Genomic DNA, 17,061 nt, shown 5'->3' with positions numbered 1-17,061 from the left:
CTACACATCGCTTTCTCTCTCCCTCCCTCCCTGTCTCTCTCTCTAACTTTCTTTCTAACTTTTTAATCTCTCGCGACGCGCCGTATATAATCCTGTTCACGGCCATGGCTCGACGAATTCAGAGAACTCGTCACTAGACCAACATTCCTTTGCCTATTTCTGCTGCTGCTGCACGATTGAGCTGCGGCTCCATTCCTTAGATCTCGCAAGAGACAATTCTACACATCCATTATAAATATCTACTTCTTTTCATTCCTTCAAGAATCCCGTTTCTGCAGAGGAAAAGCATCATTCTAGCTGGTCTAATCGAACTCCTCTACCTCTCTTTGGAAATCAAAAACCATAAAGACACTTCATTTCGATTATCGCGATGCGACGCACCGCCACTCTTCTTTCGGCCCTCGGCCTCACGGCGCAGCTCAGCTCTGCAGCCTACACTTTACAAGACGACTACTCCGGCTCTGGCTTCTTCGACGGCTTCTCCTTCTTCACCGGGACCGACCCCACCAACGGCTTCGTCGACTATGTCGATGAATCCACCGCCCAGGACAATGGTTATATCTCTGCTGGCGACTCCGTCTACATGGGCGTCGACCACACCAACGTCGCCAGCAACGGACGTCAAAGCGTCCGCATCTCCAGCGACGCCACCTACAATCATGGTCTCTTCATCCTAGACCTCGAACACATGCCAGGAGGCGTCTGCGGCACCTGGCCTGCCTTGTAAGCTCCCTTCCCATAGCCCCCACCCTTCGCAAAGACCATCACCCTGACAAAAGATAAACAACTACAGCTGGCTCCTCGGCGCCGACTGGCCCAACAACGGCGAAATCGACATCATCGAAGGCGTCAACCAACAATCCGGCAACGACATGACCCTTCACACCAGCGATGGCTGCAGCGTCTCTTCGTCCGCAGACTTTACTGGCTCCATGACCACCTCCAACTGCTACGTCTACGCCTCTGGCCAATCCAGCAACGCCGGGTGCGGTATCACTGACCCCGACGCCACCTCGTACGGCACAGCCTTCAACGCCAATGGCGGCGGCGTCTTCGCGACAGAATGGACTTCAGATGCCATTAGTATCTGGTTCTTCGGGAGGGGAAGTATCCCTGATGATATTAATTCGGGAAATCCGGACCCGGATTCTTGGGGCACCCCAGTTGCGACCTTCCAGGGGGATTGTGATATTGATAGTCATTTTGATGGGTTGCAGATTGTATGTCCCCCAAACCCCGATCATTCCCCTGTTTTATTTCCAGTTGTACCTTCTCGATTTATATCGATGTGTTGAATTAGTGCTAATACTGGGGTACTATGTATAGATCTTCGATACTACCTTCTGCGGCGACTGGGCCGGCAATGTCTGGGGCTCGGGCAGCTGTGCCTCCGTCGCGAGTTCTTGTACTGATTATGTGGCGAATAATCCGGAGGCCTTTGCGGAGGCTTACTGGAATATTAATTCCTTGAAGGTTTATCAGGATGATGATGAGGCTACTGTTGCTGGGGTGGTTGATTATGGTGATGATGAGGATGACGATGATGACGATGACGATTCCGATTCCGATGACAATGATGAGGACGACGACGACGACGACGACGACGACGACGACGACGACGATGATGATGATGATGATTCTCGTCCCGTCAGAGGAGGAAGAAACCAACATGGTCAGAAGCTAAACGCATCGGCGTCGAACTCGTCGTTCCCTAGCCCATCGCTCGTGAGGAAGGCAAGGTGGGAAAGGAGGAATATGTTGGCGGGGATGATTTTCTAGTTCCCTCATCTTGTCTCGTCTGAACCATTCATCTCATCATCTATCTAATCATCAGCTCGTTCATCGCTCATTTGCTTGATTGATATTACATAGGGTGCCTGGGATTTCGGTCATTCGTTTTGCAAGCATGCTTGGTTGGTTGGCTCGTTGTTTCAGTTTCACTCATTCGGTGCATTCATGCATGCATGTGTATAGATCTGGATCTATACGGACATAACAACATTGTACCTTACTACCTTCCACTTAGGTAGTAAGTACTAATCGCTCGTTTCATCATTACTGACTATACCCGTCACTCGTTAGAACAGTCACAATTGAAGTTCACATTCTTTCCAAATTTCTAGTATCAACTACTTCAAAAAACTAAAAACCCTAGGTATATATATAAACAAACACATCATCAATCATTACATGTCAAGTCGATATCCCAACTCATCTCGCCGGTCATCAGTTATCCGTCCCCATTCTAGCAGTAACCGGAAGAAGTAAATCTCCATATCTTCCTTGCGAATCACCCGGTTGGCCCATTTCCGCCCCTCCTCGGCAATCCAAGTCCCTTCAATATCGTGCGGCGGCATGTGGACGTGCCGTGTAGCACCATTTACGGGGAGAGTCGCATCCACGCCGGCAAAATACGCCAAAGTGCTCCATAACCCGTGTAGACGGATATCGATCGGTACAAAGTGCAGCCACGGGGTGATGCGTGAGTCGAACCATTGACGGAACAGACCAGTCTTGAATGGGAGGCTGTGGCTTTGCATGAAGGGGAGGAATCGACCGCTGAAGCCGGCACCGTCCGAGTCGAACAAGTAGCGGTACTGCCAGTGGGATTGGAAGTCGACGCGGGAGGCTGCGCCGAGTTCTTTGCTTTGGTCGTCGCAGTCTTCCCGGCGGCAGCGGACAATGGGGTCGATGACGTTGACGGAGGTGTCGAGGTGGAGGGCGTTGGAGGGGGCGCGGCCGTTGACGACTTCGTACATGTAGGTGTCTGCTTCGTTGGTGGGAAGAAAGACGGAGACGCTGTTTAGTGTGTTGTTGTTCACTAGGTGGGCGAGTCGTTGGCGTGGTATGCCCTTCCACTCGCCGTGATTGCTGACACCTTCGGATGTGCTGCCAATCCAGAAGAGTGTGTTGGCTTTATCAGTGTAATTTGCGTCGGGGTGTTCTTCTGACGGCTTGTATTCAATCTTGTCAACGTAGTTCCAAGGACTGGGGAAAATGATGTCGTTGAAGCCAGCGATGGTGCTCTGGCTGAAGACGGGGGTCAAGTCTTGGGTGACTTTGAATGATGCTGGAGATAGGAAGAACCCGTGCAGAGAGGCAAGGTCGGGCTGGTGGCAGATGTCTGTCGCTGCGGCCCAGTCGGATGGAAACTCTCCCAGTGAGTGCGGGCGAACGCAGCTAAGGCAGATGTGCCGGCGGTCCCAGATGCGCTGACTACGAGCTGAGGAAGAGGGTGGGCAGGTGGAGCTCACGTAGCGATCAAAGATGTGCTTGAAGGAGTTGTCAACAAACATGGTTTCTGTCGTCTGGTCGGCCGGCTCGATTGGTCCCCACTGAGCACCGCGATCAGTCGACCACTCGGTCTGGATGCTGTCCTCCGGGGGTAAACCGTAAGACCTCGCTTGGTGACGGAGTACTGAGACTCTCTCCCAGGGAACTGAAACCCGAGGCTCATCGTTCAGGTTGAATGCCAGATCCATATCGGGGAGGAACTCAGCAAACTTCTCAATCATCTTGGAAGCGCTAATCACCATCCACGCATGCGTGGGCTTGATCCCTTCCTGCACTCGAGCTTTGCCGTTGCGGATGCTGATCGCACCGATCTCATTGTACGGATTTGTCGCCAGCTTCTGCGTCATGTCCCGGATTTGCGCAGGTGGCAATGCACGGAAGGGTAGAAGGTCTGCGTATATTTGGTCGAACTCATCCATGACTAGGGAAGATCGGTTGACAGCATATTCGTACCATTTATCAAAATTCCTGATCTAGTTAGCCTTAAACCAAGATATGCAATGGTGGGACGACGCACGGTGGTGGATGTTGATTGTATTGGGCGCGGTACTTCCTCACAGCATCTGCGAGAGTCTGACTGCTGTTGGCCCGCGCAAGCCATTGATCGTGGTGCTGTCTCCCGTCGTACACAAGCAGATCAATAGGATGCAGATGCGCCGCGCTATGTTGCTGGTGCACCAGTATGAGGCCGATTGCAGTGAGGAGAGCGAAAGCGATTCGCATAGCCAGGTTGAATCGATATAGAAATTGCGCTTCATCTTCTGAAGCCGTCCGAGCAAAAAGAAAGGCTACGCCCCCGGCAAAGATGAAGAAAAGGGCTGCGAAAGCGCGGGAGGCGAAAATCAACGGGAATGGATGTTGTCCGTTGAACAGACTAGATGCCCAAGTGAAGTAGAGTGTGACGAAGCCCGCCAGCACAGCCAGCCCAGTGATACCATAACACGGAATCTAAACAGTCAGTATTTGGCCACAAGACACGGTTTCGCGTACCTACCAACTGGGATGCCGCAGCGACCACACAAGTCACCAGCACTGCTTGACCGACCGCACTGCGTAGATATTGAGCGCTAATGAAGCGATCGTCGCCGTCGGAAGTAGCGACGAGAATGATCACAACGATGGTGTAGAAAACAGCCACTCCCTTCAGGCCATGGTCAGTTTAGTTTGGGTAACAAGTCACATCGACGCACCAGTAGGCTGTAGGCCCAGGAAGCCAAAGGAGGCTTCTTGATGCTGTCTCCCGACCGGGATCCTTCGCTTGCTAATTCAGCCGCGCCGATCAAAATCAATAAGTCGAGAATGAGACTGAAGATCGTGAAGACGCGCATGCGCGTATGTAAACTAGAGGTATTGGGGCAGATGTATGTTGACTGCAAGCCATGACTAAATGTTACGGTGATGTATCCACCAGCCAAGAGGAAAAATGCCGCTATGACATATCTCAAACGGCTCTGAAAGAGGAAATTGTGCATGCGACTGGCAAAGGTAACTATGGCACGCAGCTGCGCATTCTGCGGGTGCTCAGGAGCGGACCATTTCGCAACCGGTCGATTGCGTTGATTGCGCCAGTAGTCGTAGAGGGCCAACCAGAAAGGTATGGAATACTGTACAGGAAGTCGGGTTAGCGCGGTCGCCGAAGGTCTACCTGCTAGCCACTTACCGCGTATCCATCCGGCGCGCATTCAGTATGAAAAGTGAGGTCGCGATACAGAGCAATTCGGATGCATCCAAGCACCGAGAGTAAGCCTACTTTGATCCATCGCGCCGAGCTGCGCGAGCGAGTGAGAGCAAAGCTGCTGTTGCTGTCCAAGCTGATTGGCGAGAATGGCTCTTCGAGAGATTGGTCCCGTTCTGTGAGTGGAATGGCGGAGTATTTAGGAGCAGACGAAGCGACCTTTGGTATGCGATGGATGAATCGGCTCAGAATTAAAAGACAGATGCCTGCGAAGAAGCAGGCCAACACGGCCGTGTTGAGAGGATGATCTAGTAGGACATTCAATTAGTATTGTGGACAGAGACCGTTTGACTCGGTAGCCTACCGAAAGCGAATGTAGTCTTGTAAGACGTCGAAATAAAGGTACAGCTCAGTAAAAATACCCTGTGCGTCGCGTTAGGTCGCTCAGTTGAGTAACAGAGATGGGCATCCTTGGTGGTATAAAGGGTATGCTTATACTTACCCTACTGCGGCCTTGAGGCCGGTCTCAGCAGAGAGAAATACCATGACGCCAAAGGAAAGTTATGGGCACAGAAAGCTAATGGCCATCATGGTTTGAATGACATTCACATCATGCAGCGCACAGGCAAATTCCGGCGCAAGAAGAATAGATCCGCAAGGGAGTAAGCAACTGTGGTGCCTGGCTGGGGATGCCGCAAGGAGGTGGAGCCGTCACTTTAACGTCCTGGCCAGGGGCCAAGTAGAATGTAGTTGAAAGGTGTGGAGGAAAGAAGGGGGAAGAGAAGAGGCACAACAAAGGGAACGACAACAACCAAAAACATATCCTAGAATCAGAATCACTCCCAGGAAGAGATAAGGGGACCATGCCCGGGATTCGAGGGGATTGCGTCAACGAAGGGGGTCTGGCCCACGGCTCGCGACCATCACGGCCATCCTCATTCCACCAACACGGGAGGAACCTGTCCTTAGTGTCCAGATAGCTGCACTGCCCATTGCCTTCCTCGAGCACGTCAGCACTCTTAATTCCACGACGATCATCCTTCCGGTCGAATGACTGGCCAAGAGTTACCGCTCAGTCCATCGGCCATATCAGAAGTGGTGTCACTGAACGCGTACGTACTCCTGTAGCTGCGAGAGACGCTGCAGTAAACACACTCCCAGTGAAACGGTCAGTCATCCTGAAAGGAAGAGGAAAACGACATGGCAGGTTGCAGCGCTTAGCGTCAGGGTCCAGCCATTCCATGATCCATCTTTGGTCCATCCGGAGCTGATCCTCTCCCTGATCGGGCAATCTCCCCTCCCGTGTGCCCCTCTGGGTGGCATCATCAATCCTGAAAACTCTGGATCTCCAGGGAGTCCAAGAGTCAAACCTGAGCCAACTCACCCAGTCATCGTTGGCAGGGACTGCGCGATATCCTGGCGGCGGGTAAAGCGTGGAGACTCCGTGGGGACTCGAGCTGAGACTGACCGAGTGGGATCTTCCTGCATGCCTGCCTGCCTGGGCTTTTCCGATGGGAATTTCATCCTCCGACCATGAAAACCTGGATACTGTTTGCAATAGAAAAAAAGTCCTACGCACAATATAGTTATACTATCAATACTCCATACTACTAAGTAACTACGCTGGCTCCTCGATAAGTACAATACGAGGATCAGTCTTTCAAAATAGCCGATCGCTAACTACAGTAGAACAAACAAGAACCAATCACCTCACGGGCAAACAAATCCTGATGACTTTATGGCAGGTCAACGTAGATTTCCCGTTAGCCTCCTGACTGGCTAATCGACTCCGTTAAGATATTCAATGCACCTCAATAGGAATTAGATCGCGTGTGCTACCAAGTAGCATACCACCAACTACCTGAATATTGCCTGTCCCTGTCAGATGTCTATCACGTGATACAAATCGAGTCAGGAACCACATTCTGTATGCCTCAGGCTGGTACTAGGCGGTGACCCATACGGAAAGCGGTTCCAAGCGGCAGTTCTGATTTTCGGCGATAACTTTTTTTTGTCGGCGAGAAGAATCGCAGAGTTCATCGGCAGTGTGAGTCTCAGTTTCTCTACCTGGCCGTCCGTTTCTCCTGATATCTCGAGGGCCTGGCCTGTGTATCCCTGCTTCGCGAGTCAAGTGGTGTTCTTGTATAGCCACTGCAGTCCCGCGATTTGTGGTCCCCGCCGCCGTCTACGAATTTTCGTTCGCGGGCCATCGAGACCTTTCTGCGAGCGCTCATTTAAACCCCCCAAGTCAACCATCTCCCCTCTCCAGGGTCACAGGAATCAGCCGACAACATGCCCCGCAAAGCGATTGATTCCCGTATTCCGGCCCTCATCCGAAATGGCGTGCAGGAGAAGAAGCGGAGCTTCTTCGTCGTCGTTGGCGATCGCGCAAAGGATGTCATCGTCCACCTCCATTATATCATGTCGAGCGTCGATGTCAAGCAGAACAAGTCTGTGCTGTGGGCCTACAAGAAGGACTTGCTAGGATTCACAAGTCATCGGAAGAAGCGCGAGGCTAAGATCAAGAAGGAGGTCAAGCGCGGAATCAGAGAACCCAACCAGGAGGATCCGTTCGAGCTGTTCATCACCCTCAACCAAATCCGCTATGTCTACTACAAGGAGACCGAGAAGATTCTCGGTAACACCTACGGAATGTGTGTGCTTCAGGACTTTGAGGCCATGACCCCGAACTTGCTCGCCCGGACTGTTGAGACCGTCGAAGGAGGTGGTATCGTCCTGCTGCTGTTGAAGGGCATGAACAGCTTGAAGCAGCTGTACACACTGTCCATGGATATCCACTCCAGATACCGCACTGAAGCCCACGACGATGTCACCGCCAGATTCAACGAGCGTTTCATCCTGTCTCTTGGTAGCTGCGATTCCTGCCTGGTCGTGGATGACGAGTTGAACGTCTTGCCCATCTCCGGAGGAAAGAGCGTGAAGCCCCTGCCTCCGCCGGAATCGATCGACGATACCAATACTGGCACAAAGAAGGAGCTGAAGGAGATCAAGGAGAGCTTGGCAGACTCCCAGCCTGTGGGCTCGTTGGTCAGCTTGGCTCGCACCGTTGACCAAGCGAAGGCGCTCTTGACGTTCGTCGACGCGATCGCTGAGAAGACCCTTCGGAGCACTGTCGCTTTGACCGCTGCTAGAGGTCGCGGTAAATCCGCAGCTCTTGGTGTCGCCATTGCGGCTGCTGTGGCGCACGGTTACAGCAACATCTTCATCACCTCACCCAGCCCCGAGAACTTGAAGACCCTCTTTGAGTTCGTGTTCAAGGGCTTTGACGCCCTCGGCTACCTCGACCATGTTGACTACACCATCCTTCAATCGACCAACCCCGATTTCAACAAGGCCATCGTCCGTGTCAACATCCATCGTCAGCACCGTCAGACCATCCAGTACATCCAGCCTCAAGACGCCCACGTCCTTGGTCAGGCTGAGCTGCTGGTGATCGATGAAGCCGCCGCCATCCCTCTCCCTCTGGTCCGTAAGCTGATGGGACCGTATCTGGTCTTCATGGCCTCTACCATAAACGGTTACGAAGGAACGGGCCGGTCCCTCTCCCTGAAGCTGATCCAACAGCTTCGCGAGCAGTCCCGGGGAGGCGTCAAGGTCAGCGGTGAGGAGGATATTGATGTCGCGGATCGTGCCACGGGCAAGGTTGCCAAGAACATTGACAAGAGTCTGGCTGGACGGTCTTTGAGAGAAATCACCCTTTCGGAACCCATCAGATACGCACCGGGTGATTCGGTGGAGAAGTGGTTGAACAAGGTCCTTTGCCTGGACGCTACTCTGCCCAAGTCTCGCATGAATACTCAGGGCACTCCCCACCCTTCACAGTGTCAACTGCTGCAAGTCAACCGTGATACCCTATTTTCCTTCCACCCTGTTTCCGAAAAGTTCCTCCAGCAGATGATGGCTCTCTACGTTGCCAGCCACTATAAGAACACACCCAATGATCTTCAGCTCATGAGCGATGCGCCCGCGCACCAGCTGTTTGTTCTCGTTCCCCCCATTGATGAAGAAGCTACCAAGCTCCCTGAACCCCTCTGTGTCATTCAGGTTGCGCTGGAAGGTCGCATCAGCCGACAGAGTGTCCTCAACAGCCTGAGCCGTGGCCAGCGGGCAGGTGGAGATCTGATCCCATGGTTGGTCAGCCAGCAATATCAAGATGAGGACTTTGCCGGTCTTTCGGGTGCCCGAATTGTCCGTATCGCCACGAACCCAGAGTATCTGAGCATGGGATATGGCTCTCGGGCCCTGGAGCTGCTCATTGACTTCTACGAGGGCAAGTTCACCAGCCTTTCGGAGGATATTCCCGAGCCTCAGGATGAGATGGTCCGGGTAACCGACGAGGAGCTGGCCAACGCCAACCTCCTGGACGACAACGTCAAGGTCCGCGACATCCACACTATGCCCCCATTGTTCGGCAAACTGTCCGAACGTCGCCCTGACGCTCTCGACTACGTTGGTGTCAGCTTCGGTCTCACCCCATCTCTACACAAGTTCTGGAAGCGCTCGTCCTTCTCCCCTGTCTACCTCCGCCAGACCCCCAACGACCTGACCGGCGAGCACTCTTGCGTGATGCTGCGCACCCTGAGCACCGGCTCCAACGATGCCGCCTGGCTGGGTGCCTTCTCGCGTGACTTCCACAAGCGTTTCTCGTCTTTGTTGTCGTACCAGTTCCGCGAGTTCCCCTCCGTGCTGTCTCTCAGCATCTGCGAGTCCGCCAACTCCGGCGCCAAACTTGACCCCTCTATCTCCCAGAACCCCTTGACCAAGGCCGAGCTCGACGCCGCCTTCTCGCCCTTCGACCTCAAGCGTCTCGACAGCTACGCCAACAACCTCCTCGACTACCACGTCATCCTCGACATGGTCCCCATCATCGCCGAGTACTACTTCTCCGGCCGCCTCAGCGGCAAGGTCAGCCTGTCCGGCGTTCAGCAATCCATCCTGCTCGCCATTGGTCTGCAGCGCAAGAATCTCGACACGCTCGAGAAGGAACTCACCCTCCCCTCGTCCCAGCTCCTCGCCATGTTCCTCAAGATCATCCGCAAGGTGTCCACCTATTTCCGCAACCTTGTTGAAGGCGCCGTCGCCGAGACCATGCCTGTAGAGAAAGCCCCCTCCGCTCGAATCACCTCCGAGGCGCACGACGAGCTCCCCGACGAGCGCTTCAAGCCTCTGGAGACCAGCCTGGATGACGAACTCCGTGAGGGTGGTCAAGAAATTAACGAGGAGCTTCGTGAGAAGCAGCGCGCCTTGATCGATGCTCTCCCTCTTGACAAGTTAGTCCTCCCCACCCCAAATTTTCCCTTAACCTTTTCTAGAGATACCCACTCATAATCATTGAATGACAATAACTGATTTACAGTCTCCAGATACGAGATCAACCACGGTAGCGCGGCATGGGAAGAAGCCGAGAAGCAGATCCGCAGCGGCGGCGCCTCCACCGTCAGCGTCAAGACCAGCAAGCAGATCAAGCGCAAGAAGGGCGAGTCGGCTCGTGAGATCTACGACCAGGAGATCGATTCCAAGAGACAGAAAATCATCAAGAAGGGAACGGAGGGGAAGAAGAAGAAGCATTAGTTATTTGCTTTCTTTCTTCAATTGCACTTGCCTTCTCTTCATTTTATTTTACAACCTACTTGGCTGTTCCAAGTGGGAATGTCTTTCTATGCATTGATTAGATCATGGTGTTATGTGTGTGTTCTTTGAATCTCTTTATATGATGTATGGTTGTATAGTTGTATTGTATATATGATGTGGGTGGGTTTGAAAAAGTCTTAATTGAATTATTTTAGAGGTGTTCGTTCATATAAGATCTCAAGTAGGATTACCTGGTTAATGACATTGGAGTAGCTACTAACAGTAGATTATAATAATGCTATTGATGCTTAGTATGGAGAAACAAGCTAGCTATCAGTAGCAAGTTTCATCCGAATAAATCATTTGACCTAATAAACACCTGAGCTAAAGATGACAACAAATTCATGCACTCCATACGGGGTTATGTGTTTTACAGTTCGTCGTGGTCAACCGCCGGCTTTTCCTCAACGGGCTCCTCGACTTCTTCCTCAACCTTCTCTTCGGTCTTTTCTTCTTGTTCTTCGACCTTCTCCTCAACTACCTCTTCAATGACAACACCATCAGGCAACTTCTGCTTCTCACCCTCACCCAGTCTGATAGCATCAATCCAAGCCTCGACACGCTCCTGACCGTACTCTGCACCCTCAACTGAGTCATACCTGCGCCACCAGCCACGACGTCCATTCAGAGCAATGATCTCCACGGAGTTATCCTCAGGCAGACCGAGCCCAGCGCGGAGGGTCTGAGCTCCGCTATTGATAGCCGGGACACTGTAGAACGGGAAGAGCTTGCTCTTACGGATGGCGTGCTTGTGCGAGATCTCAGCCAGACTGAGGAGGGCGTTCTTGGCCGGTCCGGGGAGCTCTGCATCCAACTCACTAGGCTCAGGGAGGAGAGCCAACACACAGGTACCGGATTTCGGCAACAGGCAGGCAGCCTCGAGGGCTTCCGCAGTGGGTAGAGTGTCAATGGGAGGAGCCGGGATGGGTACACTGGCGGGTTTGGGTTCCTTGGCGTCGTCCGGGACGACTTTGGGGTCTGCAGATTCGACGGGCTTTTTCTTGTTATCGGGGGGAGCGGCCGAGCCCTTGGGAGCAGGATCCGGGTTAGGAGCAGCGGCTTGGCTGAGGAATTCGACCATGGGCTTCTTCTTCAGTTCGCCGTCGTAGATGATGGGGTCTTGACCACCTCCCGGGAGGAGGACGAAGGTCGGGAACTCGGTGATGCCGAATTTCTCGACGGCTTCGGTTTCCTTGCTGCGGACTTGGGCGACTTGGATGGAACCGAGGAAGTCGATGGCCAGGGCGCGAAGGAGAGGGCTGGTCGTGCCTTTCTCCGTGAAGAGGATGGCCTTGGGAGACTCTTCATCTTGCGCGAGCCAGGTGTCCAGGTCCTTGTCTGTTGCGCGCTTCACGTGGTTGGGGATCCTGTCGACAACGGCTTCGACGATCGCTTTGGCGCTCCGCGCGCCCTTGTAGTCTTCCACGCGGGGCTTTCCGGGTTTCTTGCCGGGGGTGACGATCTTGAGGGTAGGGAAGCCCTGGACGCCCATGCGGCCGCAGAAGGGTTTGTTGTCGTCATCGTCGCAATTGACGGCCGCAACTTTGGCTAGACCGTCGAGGTTGGTTGCGGCTTTTTCGTAGGCAGGCTTCAGGTTCTGACAGTGGCCGCACCAAGGAGCGTAGAATCTGGAGGAGAGCGGGGAGGCTTAGAATCGGGGGGGAGCTAGATGGGTAGGGTGGTGATCGATGGCTGCTTACTCTACGATCTAAGAGAGCTTGTTAGACTTGTTTGTTGACGATTGGTAATAGACTGCACAGCTGGTACTCACCGAAGTATGGTTGGAGTTTGCAATCAGCTGGTCGTAGTTCCTCTGGTTGACCTGCAACACGGGGGACTTCTTCGTATACAATCCATCAGCGTTGACGGGCAACGCCGCCAGAAGCGACGTAATGAATAGCAATGCAGAGCTGGCTTGCAGCATGATTGCGGGTGAGGAAGATGCGACAAGGAATCCAAGGGTAGCAGCTAAAGCATCGCCCAGAGGGGATGAATTGAAGGAGACGATGGGGAGAGAAGAGGACAGAAGAAGTAGATAGAAGCAAGGTGTCCTGAAGCTCTTGGCATGTGACGCGAAATGTCTTAGAAAAGTAATATTGAAATTGTATGGAATTGGAATGGCGGCGGATCCATCCGTTCAATGCTTCCCGCCATCAAATCAGTCAGTCCATTGTTCATTCCCCCATGAATGGCATCCATTCTATTCTCCACGGGATCCAAACTATTCTATAAATCCATGGCATCAACAATCCTGTTCACGGGGAAGCTTCAATGAGGCACAAGCTCCGAGCTCTGGGCCCATAAGATCCTTTGTTTGTGCGGAGCCCATACTACCGATCTATCTGACAGAGTTAGGCTAGTTTAGTGACTATCTGCTAATCGAGGGTCTTTCAGTTAGTGCTCGGAAAAGCTCCAGGCACTTCCCCGCCTCACTCAATTCTCTATCAAACCGATAATGTTCAATGCAGAACGCTCTGAAGGCAAGGGCATGGCCCTTCTGCCTCGGGAGCTCTTCTGGCTTGTACTAAAGCATCTCGAGCCCGGCGATGTCATCCGTTGCCGACGAGTCTGCAAGTCCTGGAACGTCGCTTTTCGAATTGGTGCCAATCTGCTTCCAATGCTAAAGAGACGATACCCATTGGCCAAAGAAGTCCGACAGCTAGACTCTGAACGCGCAGAATCACTGGAAACGGCAGAGTTCGACACTCGCGTGTCCAAGATCTTTGATCATGTCACGACGAAATACGACCATCGAAGCCGGCTAGACCCCCAAACAATGCACAAGTACAAGCTCTGCGACGAGTTCGGAATCACAGGCGAGAGGAACTGGTTCCCCGTGCAGCCCTGGGAATTCCACGCCAGCCAATACATGCAGATCATCGATCGGTCCTTCGGCGAGACCTTCTGGTCCTACGAAGACGGACTCCTGGTATACCCAAGTGCAGATCATTCATGTCTTGTCCTGATGGACCTCGAGACCGACAGACAATTCATGGTACCATTCATCATCGTCGGAAAGGTAATACGCCGGGTGCGTCTCCAGAAACGAGTCCTTGTTATTGAATGGGCAGAAAACAAAGCCTTTCACTGGCTCAACGACAGCGACGGTGTCCACCGACACTTTGCTACCTCATTCGATGTAAACCAAAAGGATGACAATGGCTGGAGCGTGAACTTCCGGAACGAGTGGAAAATTATGTTCCTTGGCCATCCTCTCAGCGAGCGAGATCGATTTTACTCCACGCACAGCAAGACCCATTATGCCATCTACATCTGGCAACCCAACCGCAGCCTCTACACGGCAGACGAGGACGCCCCAATCGAATCCTTGTCCGTATGGGACATCTCCAAACCCTCGTCTTACCGACCTTCCTTAGACCCGACGGGTCGCTTGCGAGTCGAGTCCGAGGAAGAAGACCCAGGACCAACCATCATTTCTCGCTTCGGATTCAGAGAACTGGATTTCTACGGCGTCCGTCAGCGAGGTCTCCCGGCAATGCAATCCCTCAACATCACCGACGATGACCAGTCTATAGAGATCTTCGAAGGCACGTTGGCGGGCCGTGCACCGTGGGTTCTTGTCCCCAACGAATGGGTATCTGAGGTGTGGGTTACAACCATCCCAATCGTGGGCGAGGGACCGTGCTGGCGACGGTCCGTTGACTTTGCGCTGCCGGTGTATCGGGGGAATTGTAGCTTGCAGACGAATCCTATCACTAATGCGATCTGCGATGGACCGTGGTATTCCATACTTTGTGAGTCGTATGATGAGCAGGCTAAGGTGGGTTATTGCCTTTACCTGGAAGGACTAATATCCCAGAGCGAGATAACGATGTTTTTGGCTGTTAGCTCGCCTGATTCGGCGGTCGTCTTGCCCGAGAGCGTTGTAACGGACCTCACTGGGATGGGCAAGATTTATGGGACAGAGGACTACGTGATAGGCCAGAATCACAATCGTGAGCTTGTCATTTTTAGGTTTGATAGATGAGGTGACGGCTTGTTGTTCAAGAAATCTCATCTGCATACTTAACTCCACTAGACTAGGTTTCCATGCATAAAAAGAAAAGAAAAGAAAAGCATCAAAAAGTGCAAGACCAAGGAAACTTAAACCATGTCTGCGTCACTAACTATCAAGAAAGAAAGACAACCACACTCTACCAGCCCAGCCCAGCAACATCCCATCCCTCCAGCAAATCCCCCACCCCCTTCCCCTTACTACCAGCAGCAGCACCAGCAGCGGAAGTCAACCTACACCCCACGCACATCTCCACTCCGCATCCAGGGCAAATAAGCATATAGAGCGGCTGCCGAAGATGGCACCCACCACACTTCTCTCGGCCAAACCTCTTCTCCCAGCCGCCCAGATGGAGGCAAGCCGGAGCATCTCCCTGCCCCTTGGTGAGCGGCTTCGCCTCCGGAAACGTGAGGCGGACACCCTCTAGCCACTGGCAATAGATCTCAAAGATCAAGCCAGTTACCTCGAAAAGGAAGTCTTGGCTCGTGTAGAGGTTGCTGCGATCCGTGAGTTTGGAGTAGAAGTGCCAGAGGAGCGGATCGTCGATGTTGGCGTTGGCGGTGGTGTTGGGTTCAATGGAGGGGGAGGAACGAGGCATAATGGAGCTTGAGGATGAGATGCTTGATTCGGAGGACTGAGGCGATTGGTTCATAAACAGGGTGAGAGAGATACCCCCAGCTTCATCCGGGACATACTCTTCTTCTGAATCTCTGGTACATCTGGCAGTCATGTACTCGGTGCTTTGAGAGGAGCCCGAGGCAGGCTGCTTGATCGCAGTGCTAGAATATTGGAAGAAGTAGATATCTGCTCCATTGTTGTTACCACCACCTTCGTATTCCTCCTCCTCATCGGAATGATAGTAACTGTCATCATCGTAGCGATCCGACTCATGAGGGTTGTCGTTGGGCCGACTTGTCGCTCCTGCTCCTGGGCCTTGGGATTGCTCGTCATCTTCGTCGTCGTCCTTGTTTTCTCGGCGGTTGTCATCTTCGTCATCTTCTCCTTCATCATTTTCTTCGTCGTCGTCGTCATCCTCCTCCTCTTCATATTCCCCTTCGCCCTCATCCTCGTCTCCACCATAGTATACCCCGTCATCTTCGTTATAGTAAAAGTCTTCGTGCCACTCTCTGGGAACATCGGACCCGGCCTCCTTAGATCTCCAGCAATATTCATTACCATAGCCGCGGGAGAACTCTTTATCATCATCAAATTCCTCTTCCTCCCCATTTCTCAGCCTCTCTTCATCCTTATCAACATTGGCTTGCATCGCCCGTTTTCTTTTTTCCACATTGGCAAATTCCTGCTTGCGAAGATACTCCAGGATGTCCTGAAAATGCTGAGGCTTCTCGAAGAGAACGCCCCCATCAACTCCTTCATCTTCCTCGCCTTCATCATCTCCATTCTCACTACCCACATCACCCGCAGCCGCAGCCGCAGCCGCAGCGGCCTCCGCGGCCTCAGCCTCTCTCTTCAGCTGCTCACCTACTCTGATCTCAATCTCCACGCGAGCTTTTTCGACCAGAGACTCAGGAGCAAAGGGATCCATATGAACACTATGACCGTACTTGTACTTGTACAGTTCCTTGGGGTCGCTGAAATCGTAGCGCTTCCCGCTCGTAGGTCTCCAAGTTCCTTCTTCCCAATCTTCGTACTCGTCGTCAGATATAAATGGGACAGAGCAGAAATAGTAGCCAGCCCCACGGAGGACATCGTCGTGCTCTTGCTTCCGGATAGGATCGCGGAGGATTTCGATGGCTTTTTGGATCTAGAGTAGTGTGAGATTCAGCTTGCTCATATTGCTTGACGGATTGTGTAGTGATGACAATGGCCATTATAGGGAACGGTGATTTGTTTTGTGAAGTTCAGATACTCGTTCGTTCAATCCACTCACCTTCTGGAACTCGTCGTTCGAGACATCTCCACTGCCGGTGCCTTGCTTGTCTGGATGATGCTTCAGTGCGAGCCTCTTGTACGCACTGTTGATATCCTTTAGAGTTGAGTTGTGGGAGATACCCAGGATTGAGTAGTAGTTTGTGACGCGTGTAGTGGAATACATCTTGACTGTATGAGTTGATTCCTGAAAGTTTAGAGTAGATATGCAGATACGGGGGACTTGAGAAGTATGTGTAGGCGTGAGGGGGAAGTGACGGGGGTCGCAGGAAGGTGCAGGGAGAGAAGAAAGAAAACGCCGAGAGGAAGTGTTGAGAAGGTCGGACACATCTGCGAAGGGAAGCAGTGAATGAAAGGAACTTCCCCCAGATACGTGAAGTGCAGCGCGTGAATGCAAACGTGAAATGACGGGAAGTTCCCGTTTGATATTCCCGCCTAGAATTGCCTGAGTGGGAAGATGTTGTGTAATGACAGCAGCCTTTCCTTCACGCTACCAATTGGTCATAAAAACATAGAAAAACAATGACAAAGAAAA

At 52.6% G+C, this 17,061-nt stretch overlaps 6 protein-coding genes across 6 annotated transcripts; 3 read left to right on the top strand and 3 right to left on the bottom strand.

The window, feature by feature from the left end:
- Positions 1-370: 370 nt before the first annotated feature.
- On the top strand, positions 371-1,779 carry ASPBRDRAFT_119638 (glycoside hydrolase family 16 protein; the record flags this gene model as incomplete). Its single annotated transcript, XM_067617270.1, has 3 exons — positions 371-723; positions 794-1,220; positions 1,327-1,779. The coding sequence occupies 3 exons, from the start codon at positions 371-373 to the stop codon at positions 1,777-1,779; spliced, it is 1,233 nt and encodes a 410-aa protein (XP_067482261.1).
- A 407-nt stretch (positions 1,780-2,186) lies between these two features.
- Positions 2,187-5,515, bottom strand: ASPBRDRAFT_193688 (putative capsular associated protein; the record flags this gene model as incomplete). The annotated part of the gene is made up of 7 exons (XM_067620659.1): positions 2,187-3,762; positions 3,812-4,242; positions 4,289-4,435; positions 4,485-4,898; positions 4,955-5,277; positions 5,334-5,392; positions 5,472-5,515. 7 exons carry the CDS (start codon positions 5,513-5,515, stop codon positions 2,187-2,189), a joined length of 2,994 nt encoding a protein of 997 aa, XP_067482260.1.
- Positions 5,516-6,812: 1,297 nt separating this feature from the next.
- On the top strand, positions 6,813-10,781 carry ASPBRDRAFT_40252 (ribosome biosynthesis protein KRE33). Its single transcript, XM_067624316.1, has 2 exons — positions 6,813-10,260; positions 10,354-10,781. Exons 1-2 carry the CDS (start codon positions 7,262-7,264, stop codon positions 10,559-10,561), a joined length of 3,207 nt encoding a protein of 1,068 aa, XP_067482259.1. The 5' UTR covers positions 6,813-7,261; the 3' UTR covers positions 10,562-10,781.
- A 210-nt stretch (positions 10,782-10,991) lies between these two features.
- Positions 10,992-12,693, bottom strand: ASPBRDRAFT_205051 (putative disulfide isomerase; the record flags this gene model as incomplete). Its single annotated transcript, XM_067621729.1, has 3 exons — positions 12,393-12,693; positions 12,322-12,329; positions 10,992-12,249 (listed from the first exon to the last, which is right to left on the bottom strand). Exons 1-3 carry the CDS (start codon positions 12,543-12,545, stop codon positions 10,992-10,994), a joined length of 1,419 nt encoding a protein of 472 aa, XP_067482258.1. The 5' UTR covers positions 12,546-12,693.
- A 5-nt stretch (positions 12,694-12,698) lies between these two features.
- On the top strand, positions 12,699-14,852 carry ASPBRDRAFT_471263 (F-box protein). Its single transcript, XM_067625785.1, has one exon. The coding sequence runs from the start codon at positions 13,077-13,079 to the stop codon at positions 14,607-14,609; it is 1,533 nt and encodes a 510-aa protein (XP_067482257.1). The 5' UTR covers positions 12,699-13,076; the 3' UTR covers positions 14,610-14,852.
- On the bottom strand, positions 14,776-16,692 carry ASPBRDRAFT_118951 (DnaJ domain protein; the record flags this gene model as incomplete). Its single annotated transcript, XM_067617209.1, has 2 exons — positions 14,776-16,401; positions 16,528-16,692. 2 exons carry the CDS (start codon positions 16,690-16,692, stop codon positions 14,776-14,778), a joined length of 1,791 nt encoding a protein of 596 aa, XP_067482256.1.
- Between the last annotated feature and the right edge of the window lie 369 nt (positions 16,693-17,061).

Source organism: Aspergillus brasiliensis (assembly GCF_001889945.1).
Source record: "Aspergillus brasiliensis CBS 101740 unplaced genomic scaffold ASPBRscaffold_3, whole genome shotgun sequence".
Taxonomy (NCBI): Eukaryota; Fungi; Ascomycota; class Eurotiomycetes; order Eurotiales; family Aspergillaceae; genus Aspergillus; species Aspergillus brasiliensis.
This window is presented reverse-complemented; position numbering and strand designations above follow the sequence as displayed.

Coding starts and splice junctions, on each gene's coding strand:
- ASPBRDRAFT_40252 (XM_067624316.1), top strand. CDS start 7,262: ATGCCCCGCAAAGCGATTGATTCCCGTATTCCGGCCCTCATCCGAAAT. Junction 10,261..10,353: donor GATGCTCTCCCTCTTGACAA/GTTAGTCCTCCC, acceptor TACAGTCTCCAG/ATACGAGATCAACCACGGTA.
- ASPBRDRAFT_471263 (XM_067625785.1), top strand. CDS start 13,077: ATGTTCAATGCAGAACGCTCTGAAGGCAAGGGCATGGCCCTTCTGCCT.